The sequence below is a fragment of the Strongylocentrotus purpuratus genome, unplaced genomic scaffold (genome assembly GCF_000002235.5).
Source record: "Strongylocentrotus purpuratus isolate Spur 01 unplaced genomic scaffold, Spur_5.0 spur5_scaffold_7, whole genome shotgun sequence".
Lineage (NCBI taxonomy): Eukaryota > Metazoa > Echinodermata > Echinoidea > Camarodonta > Strongylocentrotidae > Strongylocentrotus > Strongylocentrotus purpuratus.
The window spans coordinates 29,891,738-29,908,799 of NW_022145613.1; the positions used below are offsets into that span (position 1 = coordinate 29,891,738).

At 38.1% G+C, this 17,062-nt stretch overlaps 1 protein-coding gene across 1 annotated transcript; it reads left to right on the forward strand.

The window, feature by feature from the left end:
* The first annotated feature begins 520 nt into the window (after nt 1-520).
* On the forward strand, nt 521-16,514 carry LOC105441701 (mucin-3A-like). The gene is made up of 15 exons (XM_030974516.1): nt 521-587; nt 1,870-2,026; nt 2,472-2,665; nt 3,232-5,658; nt 6,061-6,217; nt 6,936-7,630; nt 8,063-8,219; nt 8,506-9,200; nt 9,633-9,789; nt 10,076-10,770; nt 11,203-11,359; nt 11,646-12,340; nt 12,773-12,929; nt 13,215-14,863; nt 15,882-16,514. The coding sequence occupies exons 1-15, from the start codon at nt 521-523 to the stop codon at nt 16,160-16,162; spliced, it is 8,340 nt and encodes a 2,779-aa protein (XP_030830376.1). The 3' UTR covers nt 16,163-16,514.
* Nucleotides 16,515-17,062: the final 548 nt, after the last annotated feature.

The window sequence follows — 17,062 nt, forward strand, 5'->3', positions numbered from 1 at the left end:
CTCGAAACTGTGTACCGTAGACAGCAAAAATATATCACACGTTTAAATATAGTACCATGATCACTTTAAAGTGACGTTGAGTACTTTTCGTGTTTATCGTAATATATAGAGAAATCTTATTTTTAAAATCTTTATATTTTTAGTGATCGATGAAAGAAAAGTTGATTATTCAGAACATAATTAAATTGATGAAAATAGTATGAGAACTTGTTTGAACCAAGACGGATGAAGATGTTCGATTTCATTCAATCGTGTATATGTTTCATTGAAGGGAAATATATATTTATTTCGAGATGATTTTGGGGGACAATACGAGTTGCAAATAAAACTTATCTTTACAAAAAGAAAGACGAATGAAGAAAATGTACGACTTTGTATTCTATGGTTTCTTTGAACAAATTTGAACCCCATACGACTCGAGATCATAGAATATCACCAGATATCAAACATAAATCATACATGTATTATTTTCGAGAGCAGATCAGTAATCTCCATCGTTTCTCCAAATACAAGTTTCAGGATGGCGTTTCTATTCATCGCACTGGTCGTAATAGCTTTGATTCAATCCCTGGATTCTGCACCAATACGTAAGTACCCTCTACGATTTATCTCCTGTACATATATTCTATTCAACTATTCTTGTCAATAATCGTTCCTTCTTTTCTTCTTCAAGAGATATGGAAGTTGTTACTGTTTTGTTAACGATGAAATGTATATGAACATGTGATCATAGTAAACTACGGTAGTATAACTATATTTTCGAATCCTTATTACAATTTCATGAGCTTCTAAGAGATGCTATCATTTAAAGTGAAGCGTTATCAAATAAATTAATACAAAATAATGATGTAAAGTTCTGCATGCACGTCAAACTTAAGAATAACACTGAGCTCGAGATTTTGCATTTTAAGAAGAACTGATTTAATTTTGAATTGTTTTATTCCAGATTGTCAAGATGAGCAAAGTATAAACAACAATTAAAAAACGTACTAGGAAATCTTATGTCTTCTGCCTATCAAACAGCTAGATATTTGTTGCAATTGTTTGTCGTCTTGTGCATTCAATGTGTATTCAATGTGTATTTATTCTTTTTCCTTGACGTAAAAGGTAATACAAAGTTTTGGGAAATGTTGAAAATTGGCTTTATAGTGATTCTTTACAATTTTGATATATTTGGATGCCCCTGTGGATGTATTATTAGCACTAGAAAATTTAGCCCCTAAAGCACTTCTGCTTTCGAGAAATATTGAATATCAAAACTCATCGGTGCTCCCGGTAAATGTTGATAAATTTCAAATAGCGCCTACGGCCATACAATGATAGCTGCGACCACGAAAATCTCAGAATATGCAGTTGTGATATATAATTTCCAAATGGGAGTAGCCAATCGGTCGATTTTAGTCAAGAAACATTGTTTCTAGCTAAATTAATATCTTGACCTTGAGAGGGAGCTTTACAACATAAAGCGTTTATTATTTACAATTTCATCACTTTAGACTCGATTTCAACCGCGACAACGATCACTGAATATTGTAGGATCGCATATGCTTCGAAAATGTCCGTTTGAACCAAATTCATGACCCCATACCAAAACGTTATACAACAATACACACTAGCGGATTTTTTTTTGGGGGGGGGGGGAGGGGGGGGGGAAGGGGGGGAGGGGGAGGGGGAGGGGGGCACAACCGTCATGTACAGTTTTTAAAAAAAAAAATGAGCAAAAAAAACTACCAAAACATTTTGTTAATTTATTTTTCTTCCCCCTTGTAAGCAAATATGAAGAATAGTGTTCCTCCTTCTTTACAAAGTCCTGGGTCCGCGCCTGATTCTACCTTTGAAATTTCGATGTATTTCGTTCTCTCTTTACAGGGGAAAACATTAGCTTGACATCAGGAACAGCAGAGACAATACAGTCTTTGAATTATCCATCTAACTACGCTAATTATCTGGATTACACTTGGAACATCAGTGCCCCTGATGATCACTCAATTACCGTCACATTTAGAGACTTTGAACTGGAAGATGAGTAAGTCATCTCAATGATTTAAGCCATCATGTATCTAGTTCTGATTTATTAGTTATCATTTTTCTGTGAGGGAAATAAGAAAATATATATTATATTACATCAGGTCAAAAAAATTATTTGGCGCTTTTAATTGATATGTGATATCAAAGTTGGCACAAATAAAATGAATAATTAAATGGTATATAAAATAATAATGTAGATTTTTATGATAAGCCTCCATATATCAGTCTTAAAAGTAACATTAAATACATATAAAATGATATTTAGTAAAAAGTCTTCATAATTAAACAATTGATGTTTGAAAATCATCAAACTATCTGAACATTGTCGTAGAACTTGTTGAGATTTTAATGTACCAGTAAATATACATATAGAAGGAAAAAAAAACAAGCTTTCGAATTTTATACCGTGTGGTTCTAAATCAAAAACGTCCCTTCTTATCCAGTTACGACTTCCTCTCGTTGGAGTACAATCCTTCGGTGAGTACTGGTGATGGCATCCTCCTGGCAAACTTGACTGGGTCCACGTATCCTACTAACCTGACGTCTCCTGTTAACAACCTCTGGATTCGGTTCACCTCGGACTACACCAACAATGCAACAGGATTCTCGCTCGAAATCAGGGCCATCCCCCAAACTGGTATTACATCATCACGCATTATTCACCATTCATTAGACATTGATAATATTATTCATTACTGACAATATTGTTCATAGTTGATCATTAATTAATCAATATACCTAATGATACGAATATTGGTGTGAGGGGTTTGATTGATGATAATTAATTCATAAATATTCATAATGATAAGAATATTGGTGCAAAGGATTATTGAAAGTGCGAGGGTTTCGCTTCACCTGAACCACTAAAATAAGATATTGCTATGACATCACATGCCATGACTGTGCGAATAGGAAATGTGACCGATTGTGTCCCTGTTGTACCCTGTTGCAGCTTTATTTATAAGCATGTGGTTGTGTTTTATATCTACTGAAAGGTTCAAACTCTTCATTAAGGTTTTATTTGAAGGGATCTTCTTACCCAACCAACTGTAAAAGAGATATTTTTTGTATGTATGGCAATCCTTACCTATTGATTCTTTGTTTGTAAAACGTCCCTGAATATGACATAAAAACATGTTCAATGGTCAGTGGAATTCGTATTGGTGATTCGGTATTGTTATTGTGATCTCTCCTTCATATCAGGCGCAACTTCGACGGAAGGTACCACAGTGCCCTTGCAGACATCACTAGACACGGCCCAGTCAACAAGTGCTTCTGAGGTAACAGAACTTACTGAGTCCACATCACACAATACTCCTTCCGGCTCCGCCTCTACGTACGTTTCTAAGGACTCGGTTCATTTGACAACGATGGAAACAACTATCACACCAACACAGACAACTGATAACGAAGACACAACTATCACACCAACACAGACAACGGATGACGAAAACACAACTATCACACCAACACAGACAACGGGTGGCGAAGACACAACTATCACACCAACACGGACAATGGATGACGAAGAAACAACTATAACACCAACACAGACAACGGATGAAAAAGACACAACTATCACACCAACACATACAACGGATGACGAAGAAACAACTATCACACTAACACAGACAACGGATGACGAAGACACAACTATCACACCAACGCAGACGACGGATGATGAAGACACAACTATCACACTAACACAAACAACGGATGACGAAGAAACAACTATCACACCAACACAGACAACAGATGATGAAGACACAACTATCACACTAACACAAACAACGGATAACGAAGAAGCAACTATCACACCAACACAGACAACGGATGACGAAGACACAACTAGTACATCAACACAGACAACGGATGACGAAGACACAACTATAACACCAACACAGACAACGGATGGCGAAGACACAACTATCACACCACCACAGACAACGGATGACGTAGACACAACTATCGCACCAACACAGACAACGGATGACGAAGACACAACTATCACACCAACACAGACAACGGGTGACGAAGACACAACTATCACACCAACACGGACAACGGATGACGAAGAAACAACTATAACACCAACACAGACAACAGATGACGAAGACACAACTAAACAGCCGACACGGTCAACTCAAGTAACCACTGCTTCATCGCCAACAGAGTCCAATGCTTTAAAAAACACAACCCAACTGACAACAATGGAAACAACTTTCCTGCCAACATTGACAACCGATGACCGAGACACAACCGAAAAGTCGACACTGTCAACTCCAGAAACCACTTCTGTAACATCACTACAGTCCGATGGTTCTTTGAACTTAGGGCATTTGACAACGAGGGACACAATACAGACGATGAGTGAGGAAGACGCAACTGAACAGTCGACACAGTCAACTCCAGAAAGCACTACCGCAACATCACCAGTGTCCGATGTTTCGGTGAGCTCAGCTTATCTTATAACGTCAGACACAACTTTCATACCAACACAGTCTTTGAATGATGAAGTTACAATTGACAAGTCGACACTGCCAACTCAAGAAACCCCTTCTGCGACATCACCTGAGACCGATGTTTCATTAAACTTAGTGTCTTCAATAACGGAAGAAAGTACATCCGTCCTACCGACATCTGATGGGCATAATGACCCTATTGAAGAGGCGACCCTCTTGAATTCAATTGTAAGTACGACAGCATCAGAGTCAACCGTTTCTATGAGCTCGAGCTTTTCCACAACAATCAAAAGCACATCTCTTCACACAACGCCGACGTCAGACATCCTAACGCAGGGATTTCATGAGCATTTCAGTGAAGACTCATCATCATTCTCAAGTGTTACTACGACGTCAGATGAGCCAACCGTTTCAATGAGCTCGGGTTTCTCTACAACAATCGAAATCACAACTATGGAAATGCCAACGTCGGGTATCCCAACGGAAGTATCCACGGAAGAGTCAACCCCACCTATATCAAGTTTTTCTACGACATCATTTGAGTCAAAGGTATCGTTAAACACTGTTTCTTCGACAAACATGGGAAGCGCATCCATCCTATCGGATACATCTGACATTAGCCAAGAGACCTCAGTGTTTATGACCGCTTTAGATGAGTCCACACCAGCCATTACCTCAAAATCTTTTACAACGATGCAAAGTACATTTGACTCAACGGAGACATTCTATGTAGATGCCACTGAAGGTATTGCCCAATCAATGTCTGATGTTGCCACAACTCCATCTGAGTCAACAGTATCGTTAGGCACCGCTTCTTTGACCTACTCAAAAACTACATCCATCCCATCGGAGACATCTAATTCCCACACTACTCAGGGCATGAAACAGACAACGTCATATGGTGCTACAACATTTTCCGAATCATCAGAATCGTTAGACGCAGCTTTTTCGACAACAATAGCAGCTACGTCCACCCCATCGCAGACAAATAACGCCCACACCGAGCAAGATGTGACAGATTCAGTCACTGCTTCATCTTCGGAATCGAATGCTTCACTGAACTCTGCTTCTGGGACTACTATGGATAGCACACTAATCTCAACAATGGTTTCAGATGTCCACACCACTGAGTCTGAATCTCTCGTACCCATCACAACTGATCCATCGGGTAATATTCATTTTTATCAATTAAAACCATACACCGTACACTATCCACTCTTAACATAGATAGACATACATGTACCTTTGAACAGTACGGTCATATACTAATTTTGTGACAATACAAATAACGTTAAATCCTTATGATACGAATAAAATTGATGATGTTGTAAATGATAAGAATGCTAAATTGTTGATATAGTCCTGTAAAGAATTTCTTTTCTTTTCAATGAGAATGATATATAAATATGTTACAATATAAATCCTGTCAGGTCTTTTTGAAACAAGAAAAGTTTCCTCCTCGAATAATGACAGGCATGGGAATGATAATGGTAAAAATGGTAGCATAAATTATAAATATACTTGTCCTGATTGTGTTATATTTCTCGTTTATTTTTTAATGTTTCTCCAGAAATCAATATTTACCTTGCATTCGGATATTCTCAGACGGTTCAGTCTCCAAATTATCCATCCAACTACGATAGCGATCAAGATTGTTCCTGGTATATATTTGCCCCACTGGTCCACAAAATAAACGTTGAATTCGAGGAGTTTAACCTGGAAACAAGGTAAGATTTTCTTGTATACACCAAAGCATACCTCTTTACACACAGCTCTACAAGGGCCATGGAGTAGGAAGTCCATGAGATATTGCAGTAATACGACTTAGAGCGAAAACATCGCTAAAAATGGGTGTGCTAATTGTAACCGAATATTTCTTTTAGATGATTCATATCAAACCAGGTACGAAATAACCTTATAAATAAATCATGTATTGGTACAGTTTATCAATGTCAAAATGTAAACAATATCAAAATGAGCGGGTGACCCACGAATGAGACGTTCTTTCAGTTTATTTTTCACCCTCTCTGTCACGTAAAAAGTACAATATATAACAAAATAAAATAACAAAACAACAACAACATTTTTAATCATAACATTACAAAGGGAGCATACCAATCATTATATGAAGAAGAATAGATAGAACCTCATCATATATACTTTACAATGTAATCGAGATTTTAGCTCCACTTTTCCATTTTCATTGCCTGATTGGTTCCTATCTGCAGTTATGACTTTCGTGGGTTTGGGTTTTAAGTCGCCCTTTTCTAATAAGTAATTACATGTGCAAACTGTTTTGTTTGCAAATGTGATTGAAAAAAAGGCCGAATTGATAACGATGAACAGGTGAACAACGAGTGAAACACTCGCTCACTATTTGTTTGCAAATGTGATTGTGATTCACTTTCGATCCCGATTCCCCCCCCCCTTTGTTTTCTTATGCAGCTATGACTTTCTTGGGTTTGAGTATGAATCCACCACTGGTTTTAGTAGCCGCACCTTACTAGCTAATCTTACCGGAACATCTTACCCGTCTACCCTTGTTTCTCCTGTCAACAACTTGTGGATTCACTTCACCACGGACCATACCATTACAAGAACGGGATTTTCAATTATTGTTACTGCTGTTGCCACAGCCGGTGTGCCGACCTCAAATGTTCCTACATCATCATCATTTAACTCAGATTCTGCAACAACAGTTAAAAGCACGCCACTCGCTGAGGAGACCTCAGATATTTCTACAACGGCTAAAGATACACTCAGTTCTGAACAGTCAATCCCATCGACGCCAGGTGATGCCACAACTCCATCTGTCTCAACAGTATCGCTTTACTCTGCTTCTTTTGCAAACATGAAAGGCACAACCATTCCATCGCAGACATCTGATATTCGCACCACTCATAAGCTGACGCAGTCAACATCAGATGTGGCTACAACATCTGATGAATCAGCTGTTACCATTACCTCAACTTCTTTCACAACAGCTTCAACATCGAGTAGTGCTACATCTTCAGAGTCAAATGCTTCACTTAATTCGACTTCCTCGACAACATCAGAAAGCATCTCAATCTCAAAAATGGTATCAGATGTCCAAACCACTGAGTCTGAATCTGACCTACCCACCACAACTGATCAATCTGGTAAGTCTTAATACTCCTTGTTTATAAAGACAATTAGAGCCATGAATCATCTCATCTATAAAATAATCGGATGCTTACTAACAAGCATTTATTGCTTTCTTAGCTTTAACGTAAAATAATCACCACCACCACCACCACCACATATTAATCAGATCGGCCGCTTAATATCAATTTTTTTTTAAATCAAAACTGTAAATTGTCTACTCTACAGATTCACATTCCGTTTTAGTAGCCCATCTATACAGTTTCATTATGTACTTAGAAAAAAATTATAATGATAAAACTGCTTATAGTGAAATTAGAATGGAAATTACAATTATAACAATAACATTCATAGAAGAATGAGAGTATTAATGATGATATACGTAATTTCATTGATAAGAAATATACTTATATACCTGTTTTGTATAATTATGTTGTTTATCTTTACAGATAATGTTATTTATCTTACATCTGGAAATTCTACGATAATTCAGTCTCCAAATTATCCATCCAACTACGATAATGATCTCGACCTCTCCGGGTATATCATCGCCCCAATGGACCATACCATAAACGTGGAATTCGAATATTTCAGTCTTGAAACAAAGTAAGATTGTTTTTTTTTTTTAGACATTGTCGGGTACCCATTTTGTCGGGCCGACAGTCGCTGGTGTAATACTAATTGCAGGGCCCTCGGGAAGAGCAACACTGGTGCTGATGATATAAAAGCAAAAGAGAAGTAATACAATTAATTGGGTATTATTTATGCAAAAATTTAAGTGCAAGTTAAAAATAATTAAGTGGCCCTTTCTTATAGGTAATAAGTGCGCAAATTTGCAAATGTGATTGTGATTCACTTTCGATCCCCATTTCCCCTTTGTTTTCTTATGCAGCTATGACTTTCTTGGGTTTGAGTATGAATCCACCACTGGTTTTAGTAGCCGCACCTTACTAGCTAATCTTACCGGAACATCTTACCCGTCTACCCTTGTTTCTCCTGTCAACAACTTGTGGATTCACTTCACCACGGACCATACCATTACAAGAACGGGATTTTCAATTATTGTTACTGCTGTTGCCACAGCCGGTGTGCCGACCTCAAATGTTCCTACATCATCATCATTTAACTCAGATTCTGCAACAACAGTTAAAAGCACGCCACTCGCTGAGGAGACCTCAGATATTTCTACAACGGCTAAAGATACACTCAGTTCTGAACAGTCAATCCCATCGACGCCAGGTGATGCCACAACTCCATCTGTCTCAACAGTATCGCTTTACTCTGCTTCTTTTGCAAACATGAAAGGCACAACCATTCCATCGCAGACATCTGATATTCGCACCACTCATAAGCTGACGCAGTCAACATCAGATGTGGCTACAACATCTGATGAATCAGCTGTTACCATTACCTCAACTTCTTTCACAACAGCTTCAACATCGAGTAGTGCTACATCTTCAGAGTCAAATGCTTCACTTAATTCGACTTCCTCGACAACATCAGAAAGCATCTCAATCTCAAAAATGGTATCAGATGTCCAAACCACTGAGTCTGAATCTGACCTACCCACCACAACTGATCAATCTGGTAAGTCTTAATACTCCTTGTTTATAAAGACAATTAGAGCCATGAATCATCTCATCTATAAAATAATCGGATGCTTACTAACAAGCATTTATTGCTTTCTTAGCTTAAACGTAAAATAATCACCACCACCACCACCACCACATATTAATCAGATCGGCCGCTTAATATCAATTTTTTTTTAAATCAAAACTGTAAATTGTCTACTCTACAGATTCACATTCCGTTTTAGTAGCCCATCTATACAGTTTCATTATGTACTTAGAAAAAAATTATAATGATAAAACTGCTTATAGTGAAATTAGAATGGAAATTACAATTATAACAATAACATTCATAGAAGAATGAGAGTATTAATGATGATATACGTAATTTCATTGATAAGAAATATACTTATATACCTGTTTTGTATAATTATGTTGTTTATCTTTACAGATAATGTTATTTATCTTACATCGGGAAATTCTACGATAATTCAGTCTCCAAATTATCCATCCAACTACGATAATGATCTCGACCTCTCCGGGTATATCATCGCCCCAATGGACCATACCATAAACGTGGAATTCGAATATTTCAGTCTTGAAACAAAGTAAGATTGTTTTTTTTTTTTAGACATTGTCGGGTACCCATTTTGTCGGGCCGACAGTCGCTGGTGTAATACTAATTGCTGGGCCCTCGGGAAGAGCAACACTGGTGCTGATGATATAAAAGCAAAAGAGAAGTAATACAATTAATTGGGTATTATTTATGCAAAAATTTAAGTGCAAGTTAAAAATAATTAAGTGGCCCTTTCTTATAGGTAATAAGTGCGCAAATTTGCAAATGTGATTGTGATTCACTTTCGATCCCCATTTCCCCTTTGTTTTCTTATGCAGCTATGACTTTCTTGGGTTTGAGTATGAATCCACCACTGGTTTTAGTAGCCGCACCTTACTAGCTAATCTTACCGGAACATCTTACCCGTCTACCCTTGTTTCTCCTGTCAACAACTTGTGGATTCACTTCACCACGGACCATACCATTACAAGAACGGGATTTTCAATTATTGTTACTGCTGTTGCCACAGCCGGTGTGCCGACCTCAAATGTTCCTACATCATCATCATTTAACTCAGATTCTGCAACAACAGTTAAAAGCTCGCCACTCGCTGAGGAGACCTCAGATATTTCTACAACGGCTAAAGATACACTCAGTTCTGAACAGTCAATCCCATCGACGCCAGGTGATGCCACAACTCCATCTGTCTCAACAGTATCGCTTTACTCTGCTTCTTTTGCAAACATGAAAGGCACAACCATTCCATCGCAGACATCTGATATTCGCACCACTCATAAGCTGACGCAGTCAACATCAGATGTGGCTACAACATCTGATGAATCAGCTGTTACCATTACCTCAACTTCTTTCACAACAGCTTCAACATCGAGTAGTGCTACATCTTCAGAGTCAAATGCTTCACTTAATTCGACTTCCTCGACAACATCAGAAAGCATCTCAATCTCAAAAATGGTATCAGATGTCCAAACCACTGAGTCTGAATCTGACCTACCCACCACAACTGATCAATCTGGTAAGTCTTAATACTCCTTGTTTATAAAGACAATTAGAGCCATGAATCATCTCATCTATAAAATAATCGGATGCTTACTAACAAGCATTTATTGCTTTCTTAGCTTAAACGTAAAATAATCACCACCACCACCACCACCACATATTAATCAGATCGGCCGCTTAATATCAATTTTTTTTAAAATCAAAACTGTAAATTGTCTACTCTACAGATTCACATTCCGTTTTAGTAGCCCATCTATACAGTTTCATTATGTACTTAGAAAAAAATTATAATGATAAAACTGCTTATAGTGAAATTAGAATGGAAATTACAATTATAACAATAACATTCATAGAAGAATGAGAGTATTAATGATGATATACGTAATTTCATTGATAAGAAATATACTTATATACCTGTTTTGTATAATTATGTTGTTTATCTTTACAGATAATGTTATTTATCTTACATCGGGAAATTCTACGATAATTCAGTCTCCAAATTATCCATCCAACTACGATAATGATCTCGACCTCTCCGGGTATATCATCGCCCCAATGGACCATACCATAAACGTGGAATTCGAATATTTCAGTCTTGAAACAAAGTAAGATTGTTTTTTTTTTTTAGACATTGTCGGGTACCCATTTTGTCGGGCCGACAGTCGCTGGTGTAATACTAATTGCTGGGCCCTCGGGAAGAGCAACACTGGTGCTGATGATATAAAAGCAAAAGAGAAGTAATACAATTAATTGGGTATTATTTATGCAAAAATTTAAGTGCAAGTTAAAAATAATTAAGTGGCCCTTTCTTATAGGTAATAAGTGCGCAAATTTGCAAATGTGATTGTGATTCACTTTCGATCCCCATTTCCCCTTTGTTTTCTTATGCAGCTATGACTTTCTTGGGTTTGAGTATGAATCCACCACTGGTTTTAGTAGCCGCACCTTACTAGCTAATCTTACCGGAACATCTTACCCGTCTACCCTTGTTTCTCCTGTCAACAACTTGTGGATTCACTTCACCACGGACCATACCATTACAAGAACGGGATTTTCAATTATTGTTACTGCTGTTGCCACAGCCGGTGTGCCGACCTCAAATGTTCCTACATCATCATCATTTAACTCAGATTCTGCAACAACAGTTAAAAGCACGCCACTCGCTGAGGAGACCTCAGATATTTCTACAACGGCTAAAGATACACTCAGTTCTGAACAGTCAATCCCATCGACGCCAGGTGATGCCACAACTCCATCTGTCTCAACAGTATCGCTTTACTCTGCTTCTTTTGCAAACATGAAAGGCACAACCATTCCATCGCAGACATCTGATATTCGCACCACTCATAAGCTGACGCAGTCAACATCAGATGTGGCTACAACATCTGATGAATCAGCTGTTACCATTACCTCAACTTCTTTCACAACAGCTTCAACATCGAGTAGTGCTACATCTTCAGAGTCAAATGCTTCACTTAATTCGACTTCCTCGACAACATCAGAAAGCATCTCAATCTCAAAAATGGTATCAGATGTCCAAACCACTGAGTCTGAATCTGACCTACCCACCACAACTGATCAATCTGGTAAGTCTTAATACTCCTTGTTTATAAAGACAATTAGAGCCATGAATCATCTCATCTATAAAATAATCGGATGCTTACTAACAAGCATTTATTGCTTTCTTAGCTTTAACGTAAAATAATCACCACCACCACCACCACCACATATTAATCAGATCGGCCGCTTAATATCAATTTTTTTTAAAATCAAAACTGTAAATTGTCTACTCTACAGATTCACATTCCGTTTTAGTAGCCCATCTATACAGTTTCATTATGTACTTAGAAAAAAATTATAATGATAAAACTGCTTATAGTGAAATTAGAATGGAAATTACAATTATAACAATAACATTCATAGAAGAATGAGAGTATTAATGATGATATACGTAATTTCATTGATAAGAAATATACTTATATACCTGTTTTGTATAATTATGTTGTTTATCTTTACAGATAATGTTATTTATCTTACATCGGGAAATTCTACGATAATTCAGTCTCCAAATTATCCATCCAACTACGATAATGATCTCGACCTCTCCGGGTATATCATCGCCCCAATGGACCATACCATAAACGTGGAATTCGAATATTTCAGTCTTGAAACAAAGTAAGATTGTTTTTTTTTTTAGACATTGTCGGGTACCCATTTTGTCGGGCCGACAGTCGCTGGTGTAATACTAATTGCAGGGCCCTCGGGAAGAGCAACACTGGTGCTGATGATATAAAAGCAAAAGAGAAGTAATACAATTAATTGGGTATTATTTATGCAAAAATTTAAGTGCAAGTTAAAAATAATTAAGTGGCCCTTTCTTATAGGTAATAAGTGCGCAAATTTGCAAATGTGATTGTGATTCACTTTCGATCCCCATTTCCCCTTTGTTTTCATTTGCAGCTATGACTTTCTTGTGTTAGAGTATGAATCCACTCCTGGTTTTAGTAGCCGCACCTTACTAGCTAATCTTACCGGAACATCTTACCCGTCTACACTTGTATCTCCTGTCAACAACTTATGGATTCACTTCACCACGGACCGTAGCGTTACAAGAACGGGATTTTCAATTATTGTTACTGCTGTTGCCACAACCGGTGTGCCGACCTCAAATGTTCCTACATCATCATCATTGAACTCGGATTCTGCAACAACAGAGGAGGCCTCAGATATGTCTACAACGGCTAAAGATACACTCAGTTCTGAACAGTCAATCCCATCGACGCCAGATGATGCCACAACTCTATCTGTCTCAACAGTATCGTTACATTCTGCTGCTTTTGCAAACTTGGAAAGCACATCCATCCCCCGCCAGACGCAGTCAACATCAGATGTTGCTACAACGTCTGATGAATCGGATGTTACCATTACCTCAACTTCTTTCACAACAATGGAACATACACCCGACACAACGCAAAACTTTGATTTTGTAGTCAGCGAAGAGACGACACAGACAACGCCAGATGTTGCCACTACATCATCACAGTCATCCGTGTCGGTGAACTCAGGCTTTCTGACAATAACGAAAAGCATATCCATCCCATCACATACATCCGATGGGTACAGTACTGAAGATTCGACACGGGTAACATCAGATGTTGCTACCACATCAATGCTGTTGAAAACAGATTCTTCAACAACAATGCAAAACACACCATTCGCTACCCAGACCTCAGATATTCCAACGACGACAAAAGAATTACTGATTACTGAAGAGTCGACCCAGTCTGCATCAGACATTTTGGATATTGATACAACCTTAGTATCTGAACCATCATATTTTGTAACGTCAGCTTTTTCGACAACGGTGACAAGGACACCCTTCCCACTACAGACGTCCAACGTACATACTACTGGAGAGTTGATCGAGTCAACCTCAAATGTTGCGACCACACAATCTGAACCGATTGTGCCAGTGAGCTCAGAGTTCCCTGCCATTGAAATCTCATCCACCTCATCGCAAAGATCTGTTGTGCCGACTACTGAAGACTCGATCGAGTCAACCTCGAATGTTGCTACCACACGATCCGAGACAACATTGTCAGTTAGCTCGGGATCTACTACTCAAAGCACATCTACATCGTTGCAGGCATCCGATGCTGGATCTACATCATCGTCGTACAAACAAGATTCTTCAACAACAATGCAAAGTACACCGCTCGATAATCAGACCTCAGATATTCCATCAGAAACATCAGATGTACACACGACTGAAGAGTCGATCGAGTCAACGTCGAATGTTGCTACCACACGATCTGAGACAACATTGTCAGTAAGCTCGGGATCTACTACTCAAAGCACATCTACACCATCGCAGGCATCCGATATACAAACACCTGGAGAAACGACCCTGTTGACTTCCACTGTTGCTACCACACAATCCGAGTCAACCGTATCGTTGAACACCATGTTGAGCCGATCTTTCCCTTTACAGACGTCAGATTTGCCAACGGAGACAACCACCTCAGACACTACAGAAGTACCGACCCAAACAACCGCAACGGTTGGTACCACATCATCAACGTTGAACACAGCTTCTTCGACACAATACGGTTAGTATTTTAATATACTATTCATTGGGTAATTGAGGAAAATATATTTTGGGTCAGTAGGTTTATTATTGGTATGGGTAAACATGTGACAAAAACTTTCCGCAGAATTAAAGCTTTTTCTGAAATTGTAGGGAACACTTTCTCTTATAATTTTATCTATTCTATATACATAAATCTTGAGACTTTTACAACCATGCCCCCATTCTATGTACTGCAGAAATAACCACATTTCAAAGCAAAAGCATGAATCAAAATCATTTTTAGTCAGTGCAGACACATATCTTTATCTGGGCCCCGCCTTATAAAGAGTTGCGATTGATTCGGATCCATCGCAAGTCCTCTTATCAATCACAAGCTTAGAGTCTCTTATTTGTTTTGTACATAATTGCAAATAATTTGCGATGGATCACAACTGTTTTATAAGACAGGTCTCTAATAATTCGGTTTAAAAAAAATGTGTATATATATTTTGTAGTTAATTAGGGGATGGGGGATAAAAATGGCTTTGCATGCTATCAAGGCTCTTGAATTCAGAAAGTCTGCAGTGTCCCTAGAAGGAATAATATATAAGGAAATCATCAGTATCATCAGCGAAATCAAAAAACGCTATCTTGGAAACCTAAAATATCCACTTTATATGCAAAATCATTCTCATTATCAACAACCCCATCAGCGTCAGCATACATGACCTCTTCATGCAAACCAACGAAATGAATAAAATCGAATATTGCATGGACAACAATTGAGACAATCCATATATTAATAATGAAAACAAAGGTCTCTAGTGTAGTGATAGTGTTCTTTGTCGGAGAGCAGGGGGGGGGGGGTCACAAGTCCAAAATTCTCTGACAAGGGGGAAAGGAAGGTTGTCACATTTTTATTGATACATACTCAAATACATGTATAATAAACTGAAACGTTAATTAGGGTTCTACTAAAGACAAATTTAGAACAACAACCTGAATGATATGAAACAGATCATCAGGCTTTTCTCTGAATGTTTATATTTTTACAACAGATATTACGTCATCTATGACTCCATCTTTCACCAGGAGCAGGGATTTGATGTTTAAAATTAAGTACGCATACCAATCCGTGATCGAGGCATACAGCATATCAGTGCACTACAACATCAAGACGGCCGTAAAATGTGGAATAAAATGTTTAGCCAATCCAATGTGCGACTCTTTTGCTTTTAACCGGGAGATGAACAAGTGCCTCCTCAGCAGGCATGCCGCCATCGTCGGGCACCTGAATGCAAATATGAATTCATCCATTTATGTCGCAGACATGAAGTAATATATACGACGATTAATGTTTTTGCTTTGGTAAGGGATCTCAATCGCGAGTGATAGGTTATCTTTTATGGTTTTCCTCTTGAAGTGGAGTAGCATAGGTTCAAACATTGAGATGGCACTGACACCATGGGATGGTCTAATTTAAATAGATTAAGCACAATATACAAGGCCATTATCTAGGGGGCAACAGGGGATCGTGGCGACCTCCTTTACACTTCCTTTCCCCTATTCATTTTCCTTATTTTTTCCTTTTTTGAAACTTTGTTTGCCATTTGATGGAGAAGCACCCCCAGGGCCCCCTTGTACCCTAGTTACGCCGCAGCCTTCATGTACAATGATGATGACAGGCTAAAAGTAAATGGGTTTTTATGCCAAACTAATATCTTTTAAAGATCTATTGTGTAATGTGTTGGTTGCGCACGTTTATTTAGATTATATAGTAGTGCAGTAGAAAATCGCAAACCAAAACAAGAACCCTAAAAAATGAAAAATGTACGAAGTCTGTTACAAAACGGGGAAAAAGAGAGGAAAATTAAAGTTCCCAGTGTTGGTTTTTGCTTCAGACCCGCCATTTTCCCGTTTGATAGAGAAGGTTTAGTTCCTATACCAATAGAATGGTTCTGGTGTGGCCCATAAATTATGGAATGCGTCATGACCTAATTTCATCGACAACATTCAATTGTGAGTACTTAATGAAAACGGACTATGTGTTGCGAGGATTTCAAATGGAAGTATTAAAAGTCACTTGTATGACATATATGTAGTACCCATTACAAATGTATTCTATCCCTTTCACCCCCCCCCCCCCCCGCCGGCATCTAAAGAAATATTAAGAGAGAGAAACAGATATATGTATATATATACGTATATATATATATATATATATATATATGATATATAC